A 26,247-nucleotide genomic window follows, 5' to 3' on the forward strand; every position below is an offset into this window, starting at 1 on the left:
TAAAATATATTAGATCAAGGACGCTAAGGAATAACTTATTTATGAGGTGAGGCGCTATCTATCTAAGAATGCCATAATATACAATTTTTTGTGATTGTTCATCTAAATATTCAAAATATTTACATTATTTAATTCAGTGCATTGCGTTGCCTATCTATGTACAATAATTGACGCATTGTATCCTTCCTATTACATGCTACATTTGCGTCTCAATGTGAAAGTTTTGGTTTCGATACTAACTGACAATATTATTCCGGGTTCAAAATGGTCAACGTATGTTAATTATTAATAAAACAATCCATTCATAACAAATCCAAGTTTTAAAGTTTATCTGCAATATCAGCATATTTAATTGTTTTTGGAATTGAAGTTTACTACAACTGTATCTGCAATGTGAAATGATTTGCAGCTTATTACCCTCAGTATCAGCTTAATTTTCATATTATTTGATTAATTATTTGTAATTAAATAAAACACATTTTTTTAGTACTTCTCACTTCAACTTTTTAATTAAATTTTTGTACCGGTATCGTCCTCTTCAAGGGGACACTAAAAAGTGGAATAAGTACTAAAAAAAATGTGTTTAATTTAATTACAATTAATAATTAATCAAATAATACAATGCAGTTCCACCATGAATTGACAATTAACACTATAAAAGTAATTTTCATATCATATAAAAAGTCGTATCCGGAAACTTGCACGTATGCAGTTCGCTGCATCACACTTTACCGTGAAATGTTGTATCGGAAATATATGGCCGTATATTAAAGTTCGTCCAACCTCTGTGGGTCGTATAGTACTGACATAAAATTCATGTCTAAATAAAACACGGTTCTTGTCGGTTTACACCTATAGTTTACAGGAAACCAGCAGCAAACAAATTTTCAAAATAACTGACATACTGGATTATTTGTTAAGTTAGGTTAGGTTAGGTTTTCATTCTTGAATTCATGAATTTGCCAAAATCAGCTATGAAATTTGAATTAATGTTCATATTGAATCTAATAAAATTGGAGACCGTATAGTATTCAGTCATCTCTTTCCGATAAGAAAGCTCACGGCGAACTGTGCCACAGTGAAATGTTTTACGTATAATTTACATGTAACCATAAAAGGTACACCTTCATCCAAGAAGGTTTTTCTTCAATATCTTTGATTGAAATAATTGTGTACAATATATTTGACACCACTATAGATTAATTTTAGTTACTGCTTTGGAGTATTACAAAGGAAATACTGGTCTAACTGATGATTAGAAGGTTCCATTAGATTATGAAATACCCATAGTCAAAAATCATAATCAACTGACAACATTTTCTTACCTTTAATTCTGTGACATTGTGATGGAGCAAGGCCTGGCCATCCGATACGGCGGCCGACTGCGCTCTCAAAGCCGTCACTGTGGAGTCCAAATCTTTGATTTGTGATCCGAACCTGGCGACACTTGCTCCCAGCGCTGACAACTGCTGGGGCATGCTGACTAATTCAGGAGTACTAGCCAGCTGTTCTTTCACGCTGGCAAGACCTATTTGCATTGTTGCCACCTGAAACAATCAATAATATTGTCACATCCTGTGTTTAGTAAAAACTGCCTTTAAACTTAATTATTTTGTGATTATTTTTATTAATAAAAATATCTTTGGTGTGGTCACAATACTGAAGCTCGATTTGACGATACGACAAAAAAATGATACAACAATGCAAGAATTAGTGAATCATTCAACTATCGTACAATTGCGGCATCTGGTATCAGCATATTCTACAGGTGTGATATACTTCGATAGGGTTGACTACCTCGGGCTTTGTCATTGAAATGCCTCAAAGTTGCAATGATGCGGCAGTCAGCAGATTTCCCAATAGGATACTACATCAACAATGGCTCTCACAATTTAACGAATATTCATGTATATAAATAGCGAGACATAGTTGATGGGTTATCTCAGTCTCAGTCCGTCCAGTACTTCAGTGAGATCTAGGATTCAGTCTCAGTATCACACCGCACAGTACTCACTTCCACCGAGCCTCGGACCAGAGCAGTCTCTTGACGCGCCTCGCCTGGAAACATGCTCTCACCGTGCCGGGGACTCACACATCACTTCCACCAAGCCTCGGACCGCTAACATCTCTCCTGTATCGTTTACTCTTGTACCAACTGTATACCGTTATGCAGCAATAATCTCTCGCTCCTCCATTCATCTGAGCAACCTCCAACAGTCTCTTTTTATCTCTACACCTGTTACCTCTAAATTGGTTCTCGTCCTTCTACGAGAATCCGAAAATACTAATGTATGAAATTACAGCTTTCGTATTCAATCGCTGGAAGCATTACGTTAACTTTTAAATAAGAATAATTATTTTTTTTACCTGCGATGTAAGATTATCAGCTCTTAAAATTAGCTTATCGAGTCTGGCTGCCATCTCTGTATGATTGTGCTGAAGCTCTCGTGCTACCGAGTGACATCTCTGCAGTGCGTCTCCAACTCCTTGGCTACCCATCGATACTGTAGAAGAAAAAAAAAGACATTCGTAAGAAAGTGCTCATTTAAACCAACGAATCATGGATTCAGTAATGGACAATAAATATCTAAACTTTCATAGTCATTATATGTCCAGTTCAAAGTGTTACAAGCAGATATAATTTGTAATTAAATTGGGTTTTATAATGATGTTATAATTATGTGCATGACCCAGTCCAATTTTACAATTTGTATAATATTATACCTATACTTCCTGCTGCGTACACAATAATTTCATAAAAAACCAAACAAAATCAATAAAATTTTGTGACAAGCTAGTCATCAAATTCAAATAATGATGAATGGTTCTTTGCTATGTTGTGTGAGGAAGTACGGTTCAATTACTCTTAACTCATTCATAATACAGCACCGCATTTTATACAATATCATTCTCTGTAACTGCTACTAATAAATCATCAATACAAATAGACAACTCAACCTCACCTCTGAAACATACTAGAATCTTGGATATGTTTTTTGCTTACAAGATAAGGGTTTTTTATCACTAAGTTACTCACTCAACTACTAAACTTCCGGATATTAGATACAATATAATATCAGTGGGGTGGGGTTGCTGCCAAAAGTTGGTAAGTCAATTGTTTAGATATTCAGAGTTAACAATGGATTATGTGTCTATACATAAATATGCATGCTAGAAAAAATTCGAGGACAAACGATATATAGAACATGCAAATAAACCACAAATAAATTAGCGTTTTGCCTGATTTTAGAGAGCATGTCAAACTTTCAAATTGTAATTATCTCCATAACATGATTTCGAGACTAACCAACTTTTGGCAGTAACACCACAATATTATCTGTCTAATGAATGAGAGAAAACATATCAACCGTGTTTAGGAAAAAGGGCTTAACCCACACAGAACAAATTTTACAAGAGGCAAAAAATGTTTTTTGAATGGTTTTGGTTTAATATTAATAAAAAAATATAGGCATAGACATTGGGTGCATGATGATTGATGATTTGGTGTAATATCTTTTCGATCTACTAATAATTAAAGAAGTTATTACAGAAAATCATTAAAATTGAGGGTAAATGCTTTTTTTTTAAAATTAAAACTTAATTTAAGCTCAATTAAAACCTGAATTTAGATAATAAATTGGCATTTGCGGCTTACTTCCTTTTTACAGAACATGTATTTAGTTATATAGTTACGGTTTTTTTCATAAACACAGTCGATATGTAAATGTGTAGGAGAGAGCGAGACATCAAGAAGATGTAAGCCACTTCCAATAATGTTGAAAGGTGGCACAGCCGCTGGAAATGAACTTTACAAATTACAAATTCAAGACATTCACATGATATGGAAAAAAAAAGTTACAGTATGTTTTAGCAAAACAGTATAAAAGTAAATACAAAAATAGATATAATATATTCTATTCAATAATCCAACCTAGTTCCATCTCCGACCGGAGCGCTGTAATCTGCTCGCGGACGTCCACAAACAACCATACAACAGTAGCCGTTGCTGTGGCGCACGCACAAAGTAGTAGAGCGGCGCAAGCTCTGGCTGCGGGGGCACAGCTGCTCCTGCCCCCCCTCCTCCCCCTGGCCATACCACCACCGAGGGATCCGCCCCACTCGTCCCGTTCATCGCTGGACCCCGCCAAGAGAGGAGCGGCTCTTCTACCGCCGGCTCCTCCTGCGTAGCCGACGAGGGCATCCAATTCTCGCCGCTTTCGCATCTTCTTGCCGGTCCGGGGCGGGGCGACGCCGGTCACCAGGCTTCCGTTAGTCTGGAGTGTCATGTTGAGGATTATCAGCTACACATTAAGACACTAACTCTTTTAGATGACACTATTCAACGAACTTGTTTGTTTCATGATTTTCACTTCTTTCACTTATTATTTATAATTTATATCACAGTTTATAATTTTAAATGTATTTCCTATAAAATTAAATTGATATTTAGATAAATAAAATGATAAATCTATTGGTTTTTGTATATGGGTAATATAATTTATTTATCTGTAAAAAAAATTAACCTTTGCAGTGGCAGGCTACAATTTAAAAACATAGATGGCACTGCGCAATAAGTTACTATTTTACTGTTAGTGTAATCTATTCATTCTCTACTAATCGCAATCTATGGTGTAACACCCAAATATCAAATTCCGTTTGAGAATCTTAAGTACCTATGTGTAGTACCTTTTGTATTGCTACGGAGACAATACATGGCATGTGAGGTGGTGTACTATTGTGTTTGGAGGCTTGGCCAAAACAGGCCCCTTGATTTTTAATTTCAAAAGTGGCACCATTTTGGGAGAGCAAAGATTAAAAAAATACTAATAGACTTCCACATTGATCCACTGTTTTTCATTGAAAAGTAACCTTAAGTCATACAGTACAGCGTTGCCAGACGTCCCGATTATTGCAATAAGTCCAGTTTTTTTAAACAAAAATAGATTGTCCCGCTGGACAGCTAAATTCATAATTATTCAAGAAATACGAATAAGACGTTTAATTTAAGGTAATTTCATTTATTTTACGCATACCAACATCTAATTGCTATACCGAACGGGTATTTTCTCAGATGAATTTAAAATAGTCAGATGCAAGAAACAGATGTTCTATTGAGTTGATAAAAGCAGCAGAAAGAAACTCTCTAGGAAGTAAAATCTTCATCCAAATACAAATAGGCTTGTGTCGGGAAAAAATATTGTAGTTTGTGTCGTGTCATTTGTGATTGATATTATAGAAATAAACATTAGAAATATTAAACTATGCGTTATTTAGGTCGTCCCGCTTTTTTCTCCTAAATCCCATTTTTTTTAAATTTCAAACGGTAAAAATCCCGATATGGTAAAATAATTATCTGGCAACGTTGTTACAGTATGTGCCTTCTCTAAATTTATATATTTATTGATTAGTTGCAACTGGTTTAATCATAAGCCTTAGTTAAATATTCGTCAGCTTCATTTTGACGTATTTATGCTCCGTCGCTATAAAAAAGGGTTCCTTGTCTTTGTTTGATTAATGTGGTATTTTTACGAATGTGTTGATTGAACTGCGTTAGTGATTGAAGGCTGTAAACAAAATCGGAAATTTCTACTTTCGTAAAATCTTCACAAGTCAACAAATATGTATAATTTCTTTCTTTAAAATGTAAAATATATAGGTATTTCATAAAGTTGATGAATGACATTTGTGGGAGTGTGGTTGGTCACTGCCAGTTTTGATAATACAGTCAGCAGATCACAGCCTATTTGGACATGCCTAACCATAGGATTATTATAGTTATGTTAATACGTGTAGCGAATAATTTCAATTGGACACGAGTGGACGCAATTGAGATAAACAGAAGGAAAGCCAAGTTTTTATTTGCAATTCAAACAATGCTATTGTATTAGGTATATAAATATTATTAGCATAATAACTGGTGAATGATAATATTTATAAATCCTTCAGTAATACAAGGTTGTATTTTTATATTTCAACGCTGCGAAAATGACTTTAAAAAATTCTAAATTATTACACTACATATACAATATTATTTATATTATAATATATAATGAACGAATAGAAGTATATATTATATACACTTGTGTTTTGCTAAAAAGTCTAATCTTGAAAAAAACTTATTTTCTCCACTCATTAAAATTTGCCAATTTGTTGATACGTTTTTGTATTAGGTAATAACAAACTGCAAAGATAATTTGAAAATTTATTGGTAACACAACAGCGTAAGTGGGTCGACTTTTTTTAAAACAGTATTTTTTTTAAATATAGATATCAAAATTTGTTTTTTTAATTTATTTAAAAGAGAAATTTCATCTTTCGTAGTTTTGTTAAAAAAAAAACTTGAACCAAAAAAACCTTGTTTTGCCTCTCCTGAAAATCGGTTCCATGACAAAACAGAACAACGATAAATATAACTATTACCTTTCAGGAAAAATATAAATTTAATATTGAAATTGTCCTATCTCTATTATGTTGATAGATTTTTAATAGCACAGATTTTCATTACGCCATAATAAATCAAATTATATACCTAATTTCTGCATTCCTAATCGCTAGAAAGCCTCAAATAAACGGGACTTAACTCGGTGTTGCCGGCAAGCTTAGGATATCTCATCTTAATCAATATAACATGTTCAAAATGATCGGGTGACTAGGTACAACGAAATAATGACCTAACTTAAGCTAACCTAACCTAAATAGATTCCACAAAAATTAATGTTTCATTTTTCCCCTGGCTGTTCTGTTTTGTCATTTTCTGTTTTGTCCGGTTACCGAAAAATCGACTTTTTGTAGATAGGTTTTTGTGTTAATCACGCATCGCATTGTAGTTTTGATTCAATGAAAACGAATACGTTTACTGACTGATACTGACAAAGTTTAGTGTACACTATGTATGGCGAATCTCAATAGCCTACCTCCACCCTTCGCCACCACCCCCTTGCGTGGGCGCCTGATGCCAATGTATCGGGTGTATAAAACTTGGCGAGCGAGTTTGTAAATAAGTAATCGAGTGAAGTTAGAGGGTAACAAGTCGAAAAAACAGAACAAATAAAAAATTGACACGCGCGGCACGTCTCGTAAACTAACCGAAACAATCTGATCGCAGTTTGAGAACCATTACACCGGTGTAAAGTAGTGTGCGTGTGTACCTTCAACTATGAAAACGAAATTTCAACAGTGATAGCCACTGCAAAAATAATATTATGGAATAATAATCCTGAAAAAGATATTACCTATTGAACATACATAACTCGAAAACACCTCAGATATTAATTATACCCACTAGAAAAAATCGGTGTGTGTACGCGCGTTAGAAGTAATATTTCTTTGGCGTAACAAAACAAAAACAAAACTTGTCATAACCTAAATTCTTCGACTAGCTCTTAATTATCTTGTTAAATTACACACTCAAGAAAAGGTGCCGCTTACTGGAGCGCCGTTGGTTTATTTCTATACACTTTAACTTATATTACTAAATTATATAATTATTTCTCGATGTTTTTATTTTTAAAGTAACAACTGTCACTCTGACGTTTAATCGTTTGTAAATGTTTACGTCAGGAATTGCAAATGGCCGACAATAATAAATATAAATTCGTTGCCGAGGCAACGGAACAATTATACTATCAAACTTGCGTTTGTATACAGCTGACCGAATCGCAGCTAACTTCATACTGTCGCGCACTTTCGTAACGGTGTGCGCGCGCAGCTCTCAATTTCACTCTCTACCAAACGCCCCAAAATAAGTATAACTTCAAAAATCATATTTGAAAAAAAAAGTACTCAACGGGATTTGAACGCGGATAACCACTGGTATCGCACCACGGTGCATTAACTAATTATGCTACGAGCGTATTATCGGTAGATCACAGTGATACAGTAAATAGAGTCAGAAAATTTGTGGCGATATTTAGAATTATGCTCATTTACATAAATATTTTAGAAGCAAACATGGAAAAGAACTTTCACTTATATTAGACTGTAAAACAAGGTAGAATAGGCTTTATAAGTATACTGGAGCGATTTATGTTTTTGTGAATCAAGTATACAAAAAATACAAATAGATTTGAGGAATGAAAATGACTGGATGAAAATTGAAGAAATTATAGAAGTCTTGAAACCCTTAAAATTAGCTGTCGAAGCATTCTGCCGACGTGACTCCAACTTGTGATCTGCCGACCCAATTTTAAAACTCAGTTTCGACCATAGATGTATTAAATAAAAAGAGGGACAAGGAATCGCCTTTCTCATACAACTGAATGAAGCAGGCCAACAATAGCTGGCAACTTACGAGAAATAGCGAGGCGACAAAAAAAATCAGGGGATCGCGAAGGATTTACTTTGGTCATTATAACGTACCCATATAATATAATGTCAACGTGGAAATTTTGCCGCAACTTGATTACCAGCCCGCCCACCATACTTTTCACCAAACCAGCCTGCTTCACCATACTTTCATATAGCCTGCCGCCCCTAGGTTTCAACCAATTGACCGACCTTAAATCTGCATTAATCAAATATACTTATGAACATACATAACGTGAAAACACCTCAGATATATAACCACTAGACAAAATCATATTTGAAAAAAAAACGATGCTCGACGGAATTTGAAACCGTATAACCACTGGCATCGCGCCACTGTGCATTAGTTAATTGACCAATTATGCTACGAGCCTCCTATCTAATTGCGACAATTAAAACTAGTAAGTTCTACATGAAATTTAATGCTTATCAAATTGCGTTATTATTGACTATCGGTTTCTGTGTATTAAATCAAGGAATATGGAATTGGTTAGGGCAGTTAGCGATAACTACATTATTCGAACAATGGATAGCTATAATTTATTTTGATTCTATGGACACATAAATCTAAGATTATCATGTTTTAACTAGACCACACGAGGTTAAAGAAAAATAGCATTTTGACTTAGGCACAGCTTCACTGCTAACCTGTTAATTACCGCATTTAAATAACACGTTAATTATATATCTAATGGCCAACGACTCCAAACGCGCCAGTCGCGGTGTTAGCACTAAATGAAGTCTTCCTTAGGGCACATGACTGAGGATCGTACCCTGGATGATTTGGCTGTCGAACAGCATTCTCAATGGGTTGGCCCCAATCCTCCCGGCATTCTAGAACACGCAAGGCCCTGAGACCTTTGGAAGACCCGTAGCACTCACCAATCGGTGCAACTAACTGGGGCATCCAATGTTTGGTTTAATATTTCGATGCGATAAAATATAAGACTGCGCGGACGACACAAAAGGACAATAAAGATCTGGATAATTATTACAGTTAAACAACGCGCATACGATAAGCACTTGTGGATGCGACAGCGGCGATTATCGCTAGAATATTAAAGTGAAGAGTGTCTGGGTAAGGGGAATGTACCCGGAAAAGTACGAGAGTTCATCAGTGACATCTGCTAGATGCATTAACTCCGCCCCCTCATCCGCCTTAAAAATCAATAGTCAATTATTATGGATATTTTTTATCAAAATGTACCCCCCCCCCCGCAAACCATTTTCCATGTGCGCTTCTGTGATTGACAGTAGGAAATGCCTGATAATCTAACTACGGACTAAATATTAGCATACTTTTCGAATAAATTAGAGTTTTTTTTTTTACCTAAAAGGCAACATAACAAACATGGTAAAAAGCCAACGCAGAGAGAGATTGCATGGACAAAACGAATTTGTCGAAGCAGTCACGATCCTAAAAGTTATATCTATGAATCACGCTGTATCAAGGTCCCGATATCATTGTCTATTTATGTCTCAGGTGGCAAACCGGCGGCCAGCGGGCCAAGATAATAATATGTACCATGCATGCCCAGAAAATAAATTGACAGTACTAGTTTGAAAAACAAAATAAAATGTTACAATATTTTTTTTGCTGGTGTGAACGTTTTAAAAGAACGGCTTGTTATTTTATTTTTTTCCCAAACACGATGTTTATGTTTATTTTACACACCAACAGATTTTCGACTGTTGATTAAGCCGTCATAATTCAATTAAACCCTGCGAAAACCACAACCATAATTGACTCATTCGCTGCTGACTAGATAATGATTTTTTAATTACCATCTTTAAAATGCATGTTAATTACATCGATCGGCCGCCTGATCATTACGCGCCAGGTGCGTCTTCAGCGTCCAAAGTATTAATAGATACTAGACAAAAATACTCGTTCTATAACATATAATGTATAATAATTATGCAATTAAGTCATACATAAGTGGATATTTTATAGAGAGAATAATATTATTAATGAATTTAAAAAAAATAACCAACAATATGTGAAGTACCTAAGTATGAATGAAAAAGTGTGCACAATGTTGTCGTATCACCCAAAATATACCAAAACTATTATGGTTTGGTTTCGGCAGGGGGTTTTTTTTTTAAACTAACCAACATCATTTTTAAATTGTAGACTTAGTTAAATGAAAACAAATATGCATGGCTGACAAAGTTTATTGTGGACTATTTATGTCGGGTCTTAACAGCCTACCCCCACCCTTCGCCACTGCCGTTGATAGCCGCCTTGTGTATAGAATATACCCACTGATCGTCCTTTTGAATGTCAACTGTCCGATCCAATCCGATATCAACGCAACACGTGTCATCAGTTATTATACACATTTTTACCACGTTTTTCTTAGCTCGTCTTCTTGTTTGTCCGGTGGTTGTTTATCCAGTACAAATCTTGCAATCGATTTTTAACTAACTTCCCAACTAGCTAGACATTTGAAACATTTAGAATATATCAGAACACGATGCCAATGCATTCTTTTAATACTTTTAACCATCTTTAAGTAGAATTGAATTCATTTTCAGTTAATTCTGTTTTGTATGAAAAGTTATTTCGGAAGAAATCTGTAATCCAATCCATTATTATTGGTTGCTAAGGGGATGGTCCTAGCAACTAAATTATTAATATATACGTGCGTTACTATAGAAATCAAAATGACATTTCAGTATTCTATATTTGTTGCAAAATAGCAAAAAAATGATTTGTCGACAATTGCCTCATTTGTCCTAAATTATTAATACATAGAATTGTCGAGTTTATATAATTCAACAGAAAATTTAAAAACGTGGTATGTAAAAAGTTCTTTTTATCTTGTAATTATTCATATTCCATTTCGGACTTCAAATAATTGTAGTTGTCAACCAATGGTGTCTGCTAGGTTTAATGTATCTCCATAAATCGAATTATTTTAGTAGGTAAGGCTAAATCTTTTATTAGTGCAAAAATCGATACAAAAAATCCAATTGTCGACGTGCGGTTTGTAGGTATATGAAAGTAAGGACATTTCCTTGCTTCGATGTTATTTATCTACTAGCCATAAACAATCTTATTATACTCGTACTTTGCAATAGAGGTAAAAACAGTAAGTAAATGTATTATTTTTAGCGTCTATATTGACTCTTAAAAATAAGTTAAATGGAAGAATTGTCTAGATGTGATAACAGTGGCGAAGGGTGTAGGTAAGCTGCTAAGATCTCACATAAAGTGCACACTAAACTTTGTCACAACAAACAAAGACTACAATGTGTAGATAGTGTTTGTTAGTTTTTAAAATTCAATTAAACCTTGCCTAATCTAAACCATAGTCGATAATGGTCAAAAAATATTCGTTTATCTATAAAATATCTCTTATTATGCCAGTAAACCATTCATAATTTTAGATATTTTATAGATAGAACAATATTTTTCATCGATTATGGTATGGTTTAAGCAGGGCTTAATGATTTTTTTTGACCATGTCCGATCTAATAAGATCGTATGGGTCTCCACAGAGTAGAGGTTTGTATTAACAGATTTTTGTTTTTAAGAGAAACGGATGTTAGCCACTTGCTCAACAAGCTATTAAGACCATATTCTGACATATTGAAAAACAATTTAGGTATGTATATTTGTCAGACCCAGGATTCGAACCTGATATCCACATTAAGCTGCTCGGTCATCGCGGGCGTCAATGAATTTATGAATAAAAAACTAACGATCACCAATTGTAATTGACTAATATGTATTCTTAATTCAACGAAAACAAATAAGTAAGTATGGCTGAAAAATTATGCACTATTTTTGTCGGATCGTCCATAGCATACCTAAAATATTATCGTTTGGTGAAGGCAGGGTTTAAGTGAATTTTAAAAACTAACCAGCACCATCTGAAAATTGTATTCTTATTTCAATGAAAACAAAAAATAAGTAGATATGACTAAAAAAGTTTAGTGTGCATAATTTTTGTCGAATCTTAACAGCCTACCTCCACCCTTCGGCACTGTGCGATACCTGCAACGCAATTGCGACGAAAATCTGTAATATTGAATATAAGTAAGTAATGATAGCACAACGTGAGAAAATGGTGACACCTTTAAATACTTTATTGGGTAAGTGAGACGTTATCAAGACTCAAATATTTCGAATTTATGGCTTTGAGAATCGATATCTCCGCAAAATATTGGGTTGCACTGGTACGACCGCGTTGCAAATACTCGATCTCGTGAACTGACACGTCAGTCCTTGGTGATGGATGAAATCATGAAAATCCGTTCTGGATGCCGCCAGATAGTAACACTTCCCGCCCCTGTGACGCCACCGGACGGAGTCGTCACCTCACCATGCGGCGGTGCTACAATACCAATGACATTTATATGGACGAAGCATCTGGAAAAAAAATGACACTCACTTTTTGGTCGGGTCTTCCGAATGGCTGTCATGTTATTTTATAACATAACACACTAAGTCAAGGAAGTCTTTACGAGGGCAACACTACGCAAAAGTACGACCGGATCGCGCCTGCGCACGGGATAGTTTGTACGGAGTTCGTGACACTATTTCCGGCGCTATCGGAGCTAGCGGGCTTTTTACACAAAGGCGAAGCAGGAGTCGCCCTCTCAGTCCTGATCGTTCGAAGGAAGCAGACGTCTTGGCCAGTTCCGAGCCTCGGGCCCTGGGCACAGGGCTTTCGATTTCCTGACGTTTTGGAGACGTGGACGATGATCATCTGAAGGACGTCCCCCCCACGCCAGGAGATCGGAGTAACTCAACGGTCCCCACACGTTTGAAGACGCACTCCTCGATTCCGTCCTGGAAGGAATCGAGGGCAGCGAAAAGGCTGGAGAGCCTTTTGTGTGATCGGTATTTATTGTTATTTTATGTTACGGTCCACCGACCGAACTAGTCTTTGTTTCGAATTAGCTTTTGGATTTTTGTTCTAATTTATTTAAATATTGTATCGCATTAGGTGCTCGTGATTCACTTAAGTAATTATACATTTTTATACACTGTAGCCCGCAAGTTATCTTATTTATTAATATACAATTGTTGCAATTTCTCTACTTGCTTTTCATTTAATTATCCTTCACTATTGTCTCTATGCATCATCATAGAGTGGCGCTCAAATCCGAGATATTTATATTTATTCCATATTCATTATGCCTTTTATTAATCTAGGAACCTACACGAATGAGCGAAGTAACCGGACAGGTAACTGAGGTCTTAGAGGTAATAAGTCAAACCATCCACGACCCTGCATCCTATTTCCCCGAGTCTCATGCTTATCCCCAACATATCCCTATCCTATCCCTATCCTATATCCCCATCCCATACCTATTCCTTAACCCCCATGTCAAAATTTCCATGACATTGGCACCCAACAAGCATCGTGTTTCTTTTTGAATATTTCTTTTCCAAAACACGATGACTTACCTCTTAAACACTACAGTTATTTGTTTCGGATTATGAACTCGTTCGTTATTTCGTTCTATTTTCTCTAAATTTAATTTGTTCCGATAATAAAACTTTAAATTTTGCTAATCACGATTTCATACAATAATTGTTACCGTAACGGTATTTTGTTTTCAGAGTCATTAGTTCTAATTACACTGATTTTTGCCGGCTCACTTTTGGAATTTTTTGGTTTACCGTCGTGGAGTTGCAAACGAATCCGTATCGGGCGTGATTTTAGACGCACTTTGATAATTATTCTATTTCTTATAACTTGTAAATTAATTAATGACAAATTAAAACGTATTATTTGCGTAATATTTTTTTTAAATTTTTCTGGTTCGGTGGTCGTAACTATGTGTGTTATATTTTTCATATATTTATATAGTCTTTTATTGACTTACGCGGTACATGCAACAGACGTGAGACTAGTCCATGCGGTACGCGGAGGACGGATCTAAATGATAGATCAATACGTCACGCCAATTTCATTATTGTCCTTGTGGAATTTATTTAATTTTGTGTTGTAAGCTACAATTATTCCTTCTCAAATTAATATTAAGAGTGTTTTATATGGTTTACACCTAATTTTGAAATACAATTTGCACATTTATCATCAATACGTATTTCTTCTATAATTTATGTGATACCCACATTATTGGTATCGAAATGTCAATATTTGGGCATCGGAATTTGTGTTAACCATTGATTGTTTCAGCAAAAAGTTTGTTTAATGTTTAGTATGGTGCTATAAGTGATTTAATAAAGTTCCAAAGGAGAAGGAAGGATGTCAAACTTGGACGAGATCGACATGAACATTTATATACCTACTGGATGACAAGAGTTATTAACCTCAAATTTGATAGAACCATTGGATTGAAACATACTAAGTGGATGTAACACCAAATCAATTGGACAGCAGGATGAACCTTATTATGGAATGGATTTTACAAAAGGTCTTTTCGTTCCATTTCTATATTGTGAATAATTAATAATTTCTATATCTCGAATAAAATCATTATCGGGTTATTCCACTATTTAGTCGACAGTCGAGCCGTCATCGATTATTTGAGTGATATATTTACATTCTTGTTAAAATTTGACACTAAATTATTCTGAATTCATTTCTTCTTAATTATTAACTTTCTATTCATTTTATTTTGCTATTACAATTAATTATTTGCGACGGTAGATTACATTTATTTCGGATAATATGTTTTTACATTGTTTTTTTTACTAGTTTGACAGTTCGATATTAGTTTTTCAAATCTGTTCTTTTTATAATGTAGACAATTGAAATTATTCATCTCGCGTTCATTATTGATAAAATTGAAGTAATCTTTCGTTCATTGAAATAAATTTAGTCATTTTTAATTCCTATTCAATATTCATATTTCAAATTGATTTCTGTTTACGTTAAACGTCAAGCGCGCTTACATTTGCGGTCGCTAGATGACACCTTCATAGAATTTATTTGAAATATTTAATTTCAAGATTCTGTTCTTTCGTAAGAATGATTATTTATTATACATAAATAATTATTTTTACAGGTGAATATTTTTAATAAAATTTTCCTTCTTAATTCCTATATAAAACTTCCGTCTACATATTTTTTTGAATCAATTTAATTTTTTCTCTCCTGTCAATCCTTTCTAATTTAAAGACATATTTTTTTTAAAGCTTTTTGATTTCATTCTAGATGCTTTCACTCAACTATATGCAACTTTCCGTCCTCTCCTAATTTTTTAAAAAAGCATATAAGCTAACATTAATTAATATCTTTAAATTCTTTTTTTCTCTTTTCAAATCCTAGCAATCAGCTATTTATTATTCATAAACATTCAATTTACTTTCACTTAAATTATTAATTACATTCTTTTTGATTTTGCAATTTTTTTTGGATAAATAAAAAAAAATTATTATTTAAGAATTTTCTATATACGTGTTGCATACATGTTAATTTTGAATTTGGTAAAATATTTCCATTCATGTATAGTTGTTAAATGATATAATTAAATTTTTCTTTGAGTATTAAAATATTTTTCTTTCAAATACAATCTTGAATGGATATTTAATTACATTTACATTTGAACTAACTAAATTATTTTTTCTTTCAATTTAACTTGAATTTAATAATTGATTATTTTTTTTGCTTGTTCACCATGCTTATTTCAATGGGCAAATTTTTCTTTAAAAATGCTGATATTTTAATTTATTATCAACTATGTTTGAAACTTTTAGGAGTTGTCAAACCTTCATTCATTATGACACACACTCTGTCAAATATTTTTTCTTTTATTATTATGGAAAGGTGTGTTTCCGTGCTAGTCACACTCAACAAATTATTTTGAATTTTGTCAGGGCCGCATTTTAATAATGCCTATTTATTAATATTCAATTTTTTTGTGAAGGAATTTTTTACTGTTTTGTCTTTTGTCTATTACACACCTCAGATATTTATAAATTATAATTATTATTTTTGCTCTTTTACAAGCTTCTTTTTTGGATTGATTTTCTTTTTATCGAATTAATTATCGCAAATTTTATATATATATTATGTCATTGAGTAATATTTTCTATTATAAAATTCTATATTTCTTTATTTCAATTTCTTTGTGAATTTTTACTCACCTATGGTAAACTATTTCAGCTACTGACTTCTTTCCTGCACATGGCAATACACCCTTGTTCCGGTGAACGTCCATCGCAAAGGTGGTGGTTGCAGACCTTTCGGGAAGGAGGCCTACTCAATTCATACCACACAAACAGCATCTGGACCAACTTTTGGTAAACAAGCATAGTTCTAAAATCCACCATAGTGCCAGGATGAGAGTTATGGTGTTCCCGGAAGACGCAACCGCTGTCTTGGCGTTTGGAAGGGCCTGTCAGTTTAGCTACCTAGTGATAAAACACCTATATTTAAAATTACCTACAATTGTCTAATTAAGTACATCGCGCTGGGGATCATGTGATCTTTATTTATACCAGTTGCCTTTGTACTTGATTTTGCGTGACGGTTTTGTTTGCTATTTTTATTATATATTTTTTTTTATTGATTGTAGTGATTGGTTATACTTGTTCTGTCAATGTATCTTTGTCGGTACAGGCTGCGGGGAGATTTTATTATTATTTGTTGGCTGCTAGCTCCTTGGAAGTCGTGGGAACTGAAGGTGTCTCACTACTGTCCGGTGTGTTTTAGTGATCCGGGGTACTGAAGATGTTCCTCGGACGCGTCTGATTTTTTTCTCTAGCAGTCAACCCTCTTGGTATTTGGGTTGAACTATCGGTGCTGAAGACGGTCCCGTTAGTCCCCTCTCTTTTTGGCGTTGGAATCTGCCGCTGATTGTGTGGATTCCACCGCACTCTGATGTTTATGGTGATGGTGAGTTGGCAGGCGTGATGCGAATAATAGAAGCGATCGTCTGTCAACACTGATGATGTTGTGCAGCGGCCTGGACTGTATGAAGGAAATCAACCTACTTATCGAAATTCCTTGAGGGAAGAAAGTGGACGTTATTATACGATCTCTTTAGCCTTTCATTTTTTTTATTTTTGTGCAGCTCCAACTTGAATGTCGGACCAGTTGCGAACCATGTTGTTCTTTTAATTACATTTAGCTTCCGATGTGATCATGGGTTCCTTGCCGTTGTTTGCTTTCGCGCGGCGTTCTTTTAGCTTCATGTTTTCTTATGCATCCGGGCCACGCCTCTTTTGGGTTTCCGCCTTGGGCTCTCTCGTCCTTGGGTTGGAGACACCGAGAACCAAGGGAGATTGGGCATCGGATGAGGGGTCTCTTGCTTTGCGAGGTTGAGTTGATCTCGGGGTCCGCGGTGTGGTAATTTTATCTAGTATTAAGTTTGGCCAGTTTAGTTCTAGCGTAGTCTTGAAGTAAGAATCGCGTATCCAGGGCTGGACGAATACCTCGCAACGCAATCGTAGATCTTAAATTAGTATACTAAAGTCATCGATTAATTTTAACTTTACATTTTGTACTAGGAATTCTTTTCTAGCTTAGTTTCCTCCTTGTTCGCGTTATTTTATTTGTGGGAGCGCTGCTTGGGATCCGGATCATGGCTTGGAATACCATCACACGTCATTTGTTTCCTACAGGCTTAACAGAGAATCCACATCACAGCTGTTGGTTGTTAGCCACGCTGTTATTTTTATTCAGATTAGACATCTGAGAGTAGTATATTTTAGTAATGTTCTTTTTAAATGTTCGGACGGTGCTTGACGCACAGTATTTATTACTTTCCGATAGACTCGCCCTCACGCAAAACCAAACTGGCACTCATTGATTATTAATTATTATTATGTTATTTGTTCGAACCAGGTTGGTGAATTTATTGTATTTATTATTTTTTATTATGTATACTTGCCAAAAACCAAGGCATATACGATTGAGAATTTATATTTTTTGCTTTGTGCACTTTATAACTTTTGCCAACTATTAAAGGTTCATCTTTTTTTCAATAACTTAATATTATTCGAAATCAATCTATTAAATCATTCATTGATCTATTATTATTTTCAACTTAATTACTCAATGCTTATATTATTACTCAAATTATAGAAGCAATTTTAATTTCTTGAATATAATTCTATTAATTACTTTATTATATTATACTATCTCTGCAATTTTATCAATTAATGAATTGAATTAAATTTCTTGAACTAAAATATTAATTCCTTTATATACAATATATTTTTATTATACCATTTCATATATTATTATTATCTGAGGTGCATTTATGTAAATTTTTTGGCTATTATTTCAATTTTTTACACTGATATCAAATCTTTTCAAACTAATAATTATTATACAACTCTTCCTATCTTTTTGGAAGCTTTATCTAAATCAATTTTTATATATTCTAAGTATTGCAGTTTTACACTGCTGGGTTGAATCCCCACTATTTGTTATGATGTGAATTATCTGTGATAAATTATAATATTTTATATATTTCTATGTACACGAGCTTAGGTGTCTCTTTTTTATATTTATTAGATCTTTTTCAAAATTTATAAATTATTGGTGGACCGGTTAGGTAGGGTAAATCTACGAGACCTCTCCCAGCTCTTCACTCTTCAGCAAATAATCTTCTTCGTTTTTTTGGATTCTTCATAAGCCTCTCCCTCTGTCACCAAATAACAGAGTGGAAATATCATCTATATGTCTCCTTCGCTTCGCCTGTAGCCGCGCTATCTCTAAGCATGCCGTCCATGATGCCCAACCCCTGGGAGGATTGATGCTATCAGAAGACCCCCCCGAGAAGTTGACAGTCGAAGTCCTCGCTATGGCTTGTCCTTCTCTTACCGAGGTTGGAGGTAATGTCATGTTATTTTATAACATAACACACTAAGTCAAGGAAGTCTTTACGAGGGCAACACTACGCAAAAGTACGACCGGATCGCGCCTGCGCACGGGATAGTTTGTACGGAGTTCGTGACACTATTTCCGGCGCTATCGGAGCTAGCGGGCTTTTTACACAAAGGCGAAGCAGGAGTCGCCCTCTCAGTCCTGATCGTTCGAAGGAAGCAGACGTCTTGGCCAGTTCCGAGCCTCGGGCCCTGGGCACAGGGCTTTCGATTTCCTGACGTTTTGGAGACGTGGACGATGATCATCTGAAGGACGTCCCCCCCATGCCAGGAGATCGGAGTAACTCAACGGTCCCCACACGTTTGAAGACGCACTCCTCGATTCCGTCCTGGAAGGAATCGAGGGCAGCGAAAAGGCTGGAGAGCCTTTTGTGTGATCGGTATTTATTGTTATTTTATGTTACGGTCCACCGACCGAACTAGTCTTTGTTTCGAATTAGCTTTTGGATTTTTGTTCTAATTTATTTAAATATTGTATCGCATTAGGTGCTCGTGATTCACTTAAGTAATTATACATTTTTATACACTGTAGCCCGCAAGTTATCTTATTTATTAATATACAATTGTTGCAATTTCTCTACTTGCTTTTCATTTAATTATCCTTCACTATTGTCTCTATGCATCATCATAGAGTGGCGCTCAAATCCGAGATATTTATATTTATTCCATATTCATTATGCCTTTTATTAATCTAGGAACCTACACGAATGAGCGAAGTAACCGGACAGGTAACTGAGGTCTTAGAGGTAATAAGTCAAACCATCCACGACCCTGCATCCTATTTCCCCGAGTCTCATGCTTATCCCCAACATATCCCTATCCTATCCCTATCCTATATCCCCATCCCATACCTATTCCTTAACCCCCATGTCAAAATTTCCATGACATGGCATAATCTGTTTTAACGCCATTACAATAAAGGTGATATTGCTATAAATTCCCGATGCTTTTTGTCGGGTCTGCCGAATGGTTCGGTTTGAACGGGTTCGCTCAAATTACCATTGACACTAGAAACACTGTTGTAACGCCATTACAATAAAGGTCAAATTGCTATAAATTCCCGATGCGTAATTTCGCGTAATGGAAATTGCGTGACGTCTACCTATACATGTGCGAATGTCGCTATGCGCGAATTTACTTGCTAGCTACTGTACTGAGTGCGTTGTCCATTAATAATGTCATTGTACAATATCGATATAAGCGCTGCAGGTGGCGAGACCTTGTGGTTGCCCTGTGCTCCGTCGCTGGAGCGTGATAAGGTGAAGTAGTCATCGTTACTAATATTTGTGTGAACATAGAAATTATTAGAACCTACCATGCTTTAGAGAAATAGGAAAGATTCGGTTTCCATACAAAAGTAATATTATTCAAATAAACAATACCTATTCAGTGTTATGAAATTTTCGAGATAAGCCAAGTATGATAAAACAGTTTCCTACGCGTTACTTTGCATTACTATAATATTGAAGGTCCCTATACCTATTATTATAAAATACGATACATCGAACATATACCTCAGGTGGGGCACGGTCTAAAGGATCGTGACTAGGCGATGCGCGGATTGTGTAAATGACGCGTGCCGAACGAAATATAATTTGTCATAAAAATTAAACATGCGTCCATTTAATGTTCTGTTTATTGTTCTATTAGTAACAATAATAATATATTCATTGACATGTTTTCTTTTTCAAGTATATGGTAACGTTTTTTAGTCATCTTTACACGATTTAAGAATTAATACCCCCGTCGCCATCACGACACAAATTGACGTGTTCACAGCTCTACTTTCGCTCTCCGATTGCCAGCGAGTCCAAAATTTCGTCGCACCTATAGTTGAAAATTATTTGCCGTTTCACTGATGTATGCTCTTAAATGTGCGTTGTTCGTATCTATAGTCTAAGGTTGTTCGTTTGTAATAATCGTTGGTTACATGTAAATTCTACGTATGCATTTCGCCGTATCACATTTAACCGTGAGATGTTGTACCGGAAACAAGTGACCCAATTCAAATTACAATTTCGCAGATTAAAATTATGTGTTGTAGAACACGTATAAATAAATACCAATTAAAGTTTTAAAAAAGTGAAAAACACCACACAATATTATTGTTTTATTTACTCATAATTATTAAATTTTAGAATTTTGAATCAATAATTGACAGTAAAGTTAAGGCTATACTTCAGTTGAGACATGGTCTAAAAATATCGTGGTATGCGATGCGCGGATTGTGCAAATGACGCGTGCCGAACGAAATATAATTTGCAACATGCGACCATTTAATGTTATGTTTATTGTTATATTACTAATAATAATAATATATTCATCGACATGGGGCCCGATTTCCTAACTATCGTCTGGTGCCACACGAGACGATAGTTAGGAAATCGCGGTGATGTTTTCGTTTTTAAGTACATACGTAAAGTTGTTTAGTCATCTTTACATGATTTAAGAATATTTTCATTCGACGCCATGACAAAACAAATCGACGTGCGCACACTTCGACTATCCATCTCCGATTGGCGACTAGTGAGAAATTTCGTCTACTGTTGAAAATTATTTGCCGTTTCACTGAAGTACGCTTTTAATACCATTGCAGTGCATCACATATTAGGTACGTATACAAAACATACACACAGTCTTGATGAAAAAGACCTTTTATTTCACTCGCATACATAATTTGTATTTGGTTTAAACTACACCTACAACTAATTATTAGTAAATAGTAACGTATGCAGTTAGCTACAATGCATCATAAAATTACACCCATTTCCACTGATAGACTAATCCGAGTGCATAGATAGTGTACCTATAACAGAAAACTAGTCGACCTGCACCTCATTCAATGCCGTTGCATTGACCTACGAAGGAGTAATTATTATTGCAATATGCATTGCCGAAGTCATTGAAACGTATTTTATACTGACATGAGTACTTGCATCCAATGCTAAATACCTGCAATTGTTTATATTAATTTATAATTGGCTGGATGTGTCATCTGTTTTTCCAAGAAACATAATGAACATGTGTGTTTTTTATAAACATCTTTGTTAATTATACAGCTTTAGGATGGCGTTGTTTTTGGTAAAAACAAGCATAGAATTTAATATTTTTTTCAAACTGGAGTAATTTACAATAAATCTACTAGTAGGTATCAATGGTTGAAATAATAATTGCTTTAATAAGAAAATTCTTTCTATACTTACGTAAGTAAGTAATCGTACACGATTATTTTTATTCAGCGAAATTTTGTGTTCATGGAATTTTGTCAGGTAAATGCAGCAATAGAACAGCGCATCATTCTACACACAAGACTGATTTCGGCCGCTACTGCAGCTATCTAGGGTAGGTTTGTATCGAAGTATTAGCACTTATTGTAACAATTACAATAAGGTAGTTGTAATTGTTACAATGAGTCCTATGTTTTAACAGCGCCTCTTTCGGCTTTGGTAAATTTTAGAGCGAGAAAGACAGTTTTGACTGTTTAGACGGCTAACTTATTGTAATTGTCCTGTAATATTGTACTATTTTAATATTGTAACTGACTTCCACATTGACCCTCCTACTAATAGACTCTTGTCACTTCAAACACAGAATATCGCACTTTTTCACCTATACAATTACCTGGCCTGCAGGTCTACGGGTGTTCACCTACGTGTTATTGCGAGCTGTCGTTCATTCATAAGTGGTTATCGAATGCATAGGGCTTAACAGTAATCGTTATTAGAATCGTTAGTGTCCATTTGTGTAACATCCGCGATGTCGTCTTTTAGATATGCCGCAACGGAATATTAAAGCAAACATTGGAAGCCCCAGATAATTGCACCAATTTATGAGTGCCACGGTCTTCAAGTAGCCACGGGCCTTGCGTGTCGTAGAATTCCGAGAGGAGTGGGGCCAACCCGTTGAGAAGGCTGTTTGATCATTATTCATCTTCATCGCTTCATCCGGGCCATGAAGAAGAAGAAAAACTAATAAGTTAATATTAAGTGGTAATTTGTATTTTTTCCATTTCTGGGAGGGGGGGTCCGGACTCCAACCCCCCCTTCTTGTGTACGCGCCTGAGGATTATAATATATAGGTTTTAGAGGCCTGTTTTTATAGAAATGAAAATTGATTTTGAAGATTGTCGAAACAAGTCTTTAAAATAGCAAACCAAATTGACACGTCTTATTTATATGAATTACGTTTTCTTACAAACAATAACTGTCAAAGTATGTTTTGTTTCGCATGAAAAAACAAAATTATTGACACCAATATAAGATAAGTATATTTAGGGGATGTCACCCATAATATTAATTATAACACTAAAAACTACAATAACTAAATATTTTTTTATTTAATGTATTACGTCGGTAGGTAATTTATAATTAAAAACAAAGGTAAAAATTTATAATACCTATGTAAGCTATAAATTGTTTCAAATCCTAACGTACGTGTGGAGTTGGGTTTCGGGAATTTTCCGACGGAAATTCTCGAGAAATTTTCGAGATTTTCCATCCCGAATCTCGAGAATTGAAATTTTTAACATTTCGGGAAATCCCGGATCTCGAGAATCTTTTCTCGGGATTCGGGATTTCTTTTTTATCAAATATTAACAGAAAAAACGATTTTCTATATTAAAAAAGTGGACAGAAAACACAAAACTTTGAAAGACTGATAGGGGCATTTAACACAATTAAGCCAACGTCGACTCAAAATGAGCGCAATTTGTGCAACATCAGGTAATTTTGTGTCTCAAAAGCGTACGCGATTGTCAGATGCAGCTACTACTTCTATTTTGTTTGTCGTCTTACATAAATTAAAAAAAAATCATATGGAATTTGTCTGTTTTTACACACTTTAGGATTTTTACAGTTTTTTTTTTAAATTTCCCGATATCTCGAGAATTCCCGAGAATTCTTTTCTGGAAATCCAGAATATCGAGAATTCAAAATTTCATCATTTCGGGAAATCCCGAATCTCGAGATTGAGATTTTCTCGGGAAATACCCAACTCTAACTCTACGTACGTGTACCTATTTCTTTTCTAATTTAATTAATATTAACCGGCGCCAAGGTGGCGATCGTCCGGCTATCCTAACGCAAAGATAGCGTCGCTCGTCGACTGAAATTTTACTAGAATGGCAAAATAACGTCCAACTACAAAAACCTAGTCTGTCGCGAAAAGGTTGCGAACCTTTGCGTCTCTAAGCTCGGGGGCAACGATCAACATGTTGGGAACCACTACAAACGACCCTGCTTGTCAGTCCAGCTGTATTAATTAGTTAATTAATTATCTAAGTAATAATTAAATAAAACGTTTTGGAAGTGTTCATAATCATAACAATTACTGTAAACAGTTAGTAATGTTAAAATGAATAGCTGATTATTTTATAATTGTATGAACGGCCTCTAAGTGGTGTATAAACACAGATGGGTAAATATTGCATTCTAGTAATAATTATTGTAACGTAATTGTTACGAATATTATACTTATCTAGATAATATTTATTTAAAGGTTTGAAACAATGTTTTTGTTAATTCTACAATGTTATTATTGCGTTATTGATTTTAACAGAAAGTTGTTTCAGGTTACAAGACCATCCTTAGACGATGGATAGATGGTTATAAAAATAGGTTTGTACTGTTTGAAGTTTCAAACAGCAGCCAACAGCAATATATTTTTTTAAATGTACCGAAACTGAAGACCATAGGGTAGGGTTGACGAACATTTTTACGTACGCGTGCCAAAATTTCCCAAATATTATTTTGTTTCAGGTTACAAGCCCATCCTTAGATGATGGATAGACGGTTATAAAAATGGGTTTGATAATATTTATTTAAAGGTTTGAAACAATGTTTTTGTTAATTCTACAATGTTATTATTGCGTTATTGATTTTAACAGAAAGTTGTTTCAGGTTACAAGACCATCCTTAGACGATGGATAGATGGTTATAAAAATAGGTTTGTACTGTTTGAAGTATCAAACAGAAGCCAACAGCAATATTTTTTTTTAATGTACCGAAACTGAAGACCATAGGGTAGGGTTGGCGAACATTTTTACGTACGCGTGCCAAAATTTCCCAAATATTATTTTTCAACTGTCTGACATGCCGAGCAGTTTTTGTAAAAAGTAAAATAAAAAAATAGGTTTTAAGAATTCTATATACAAACTGACGATGTTCTAGATACCACTCACAGAACACAGCACACATAATATAGCTTTATCGTTTTTTTCGATTACGACATCGTTTTTTTCGGTTATGTACATGTTCGAACACGCGCGTTAACAAGATCTTACTCCCTACTTCAGTTATCGTTTGTCAACTTATGGCTACGGCCGTATGTTGTAGATGTAGCTTAACCACTGGGAAATGCCACTAGAAATGGCGTATTTCAAAAAAATACTACCTTATTCTTAGGTCAATAATTATTATAAAACAATCATTATTCATATGTTTTATCACATTTGAGTGGTCAACGACATAGCTTATAATCAGTATCTTTAGAATCATCTTCAAATGTGGTAATCTTGCCCATTTTTTGAATAATAAAATGCCTAATTCTTGTAAAATTTGGGATCACAGAGATTATAAATATAATTTTTTATCGTAAATATTTCATTAAGTATAATAACGTCAACATAAATTTTGACTAATGGTTTTATAAATGCGTTTAAAAATTAATAAATCTAAAAAATCTAAGACCACTGCACATGGATGTACTGAAATATGACTATTATTCTAAAACATTAGATCGAGAGGTTTAAAAGAATAAGTACTTACTATTTTACGTAATAAAAATTCTTTATGCAGTCATCAAATGTTTAAAATAAATATAAAGGATAATAAGGCTTCAAAATTATATAAATAGATTATCTACAACGTTTAAGGAATGTTCAGGCTAATGCTCTGAAAATACAATAACATCTCCATTTTGCGACCTGTAGGTATGTGTTCCCTGTGAGATTTTTACGGATACTTGTTTCCAAGTAATGTGATTTCGTGTTTATGAATGTGTTGTCGCCGATATACGAGTGAATTAATGAATCCGCCAAGATATAAAATATTAATTTTGCTCTGGTTACTAAATCGACCACATCAATAACGTGTGACATAAAGATAAAGTGTTACAATACGAATGTT

General features: G+C 34.7%; 1 protein-coding gene across 3 annotated transcripts in view; it reads right to left on the reverse strand.

Moving 5' to 3' along the window:
• The window catches only part of LOC147074235 (uncharacterized), a 93,800-nt gene that overhangs the window by 10,796 nt on the left and 56,757 nt on the right, over nucleotides 1–26,247 (reverse strand). For 2 of the 3 annotated variants that reach the window (XM_085944050.1, XM_085944049.1), the window contains exons 2-4: nucleotides 3,932–4,426; nucleotides 2,368–2,504; nucleotides 1,326–1,547 (exon numbers count right to left, since the gene is read on the reverse strand). In XM_085944050.1, coding sequence (XP_085800176.1) covers nucleotides 1,326–1,547; nucleotides 2,368–2,504; nucleotides 3,932–4,286 — 714 coding nt within the window. In that variant the 5' untranslated portion in view covers nucleotides 4,287–4,426. The remainder of the gene's footprint in view (nucleotides 1–1,325; nucleotides 1,548–2,367; nucleotides 2,505–3,931; nucleotides 4,427–26,247) is intronic. The other variant, XM_085944051.1, reaches the window with a different exon arrangement.

The sequence above is a fragment of the Rhyacophila brunnea genome, unplaced genomic scaffold (assembly GCF_057557595.1).
Source record: "Rhyacophila brunnea isolate RB1 unplaced genomic scaffold, BYU_Rbru_1.0 scaffold_16, whole genome shotgun sequence".
Lineage (NCBI taxonomy): Eukaryota > Metazoa > Arthropoda > Insecta > Trichoptera > Rhyacophilidae > Rhyacophila > Rhyacophila brunnea.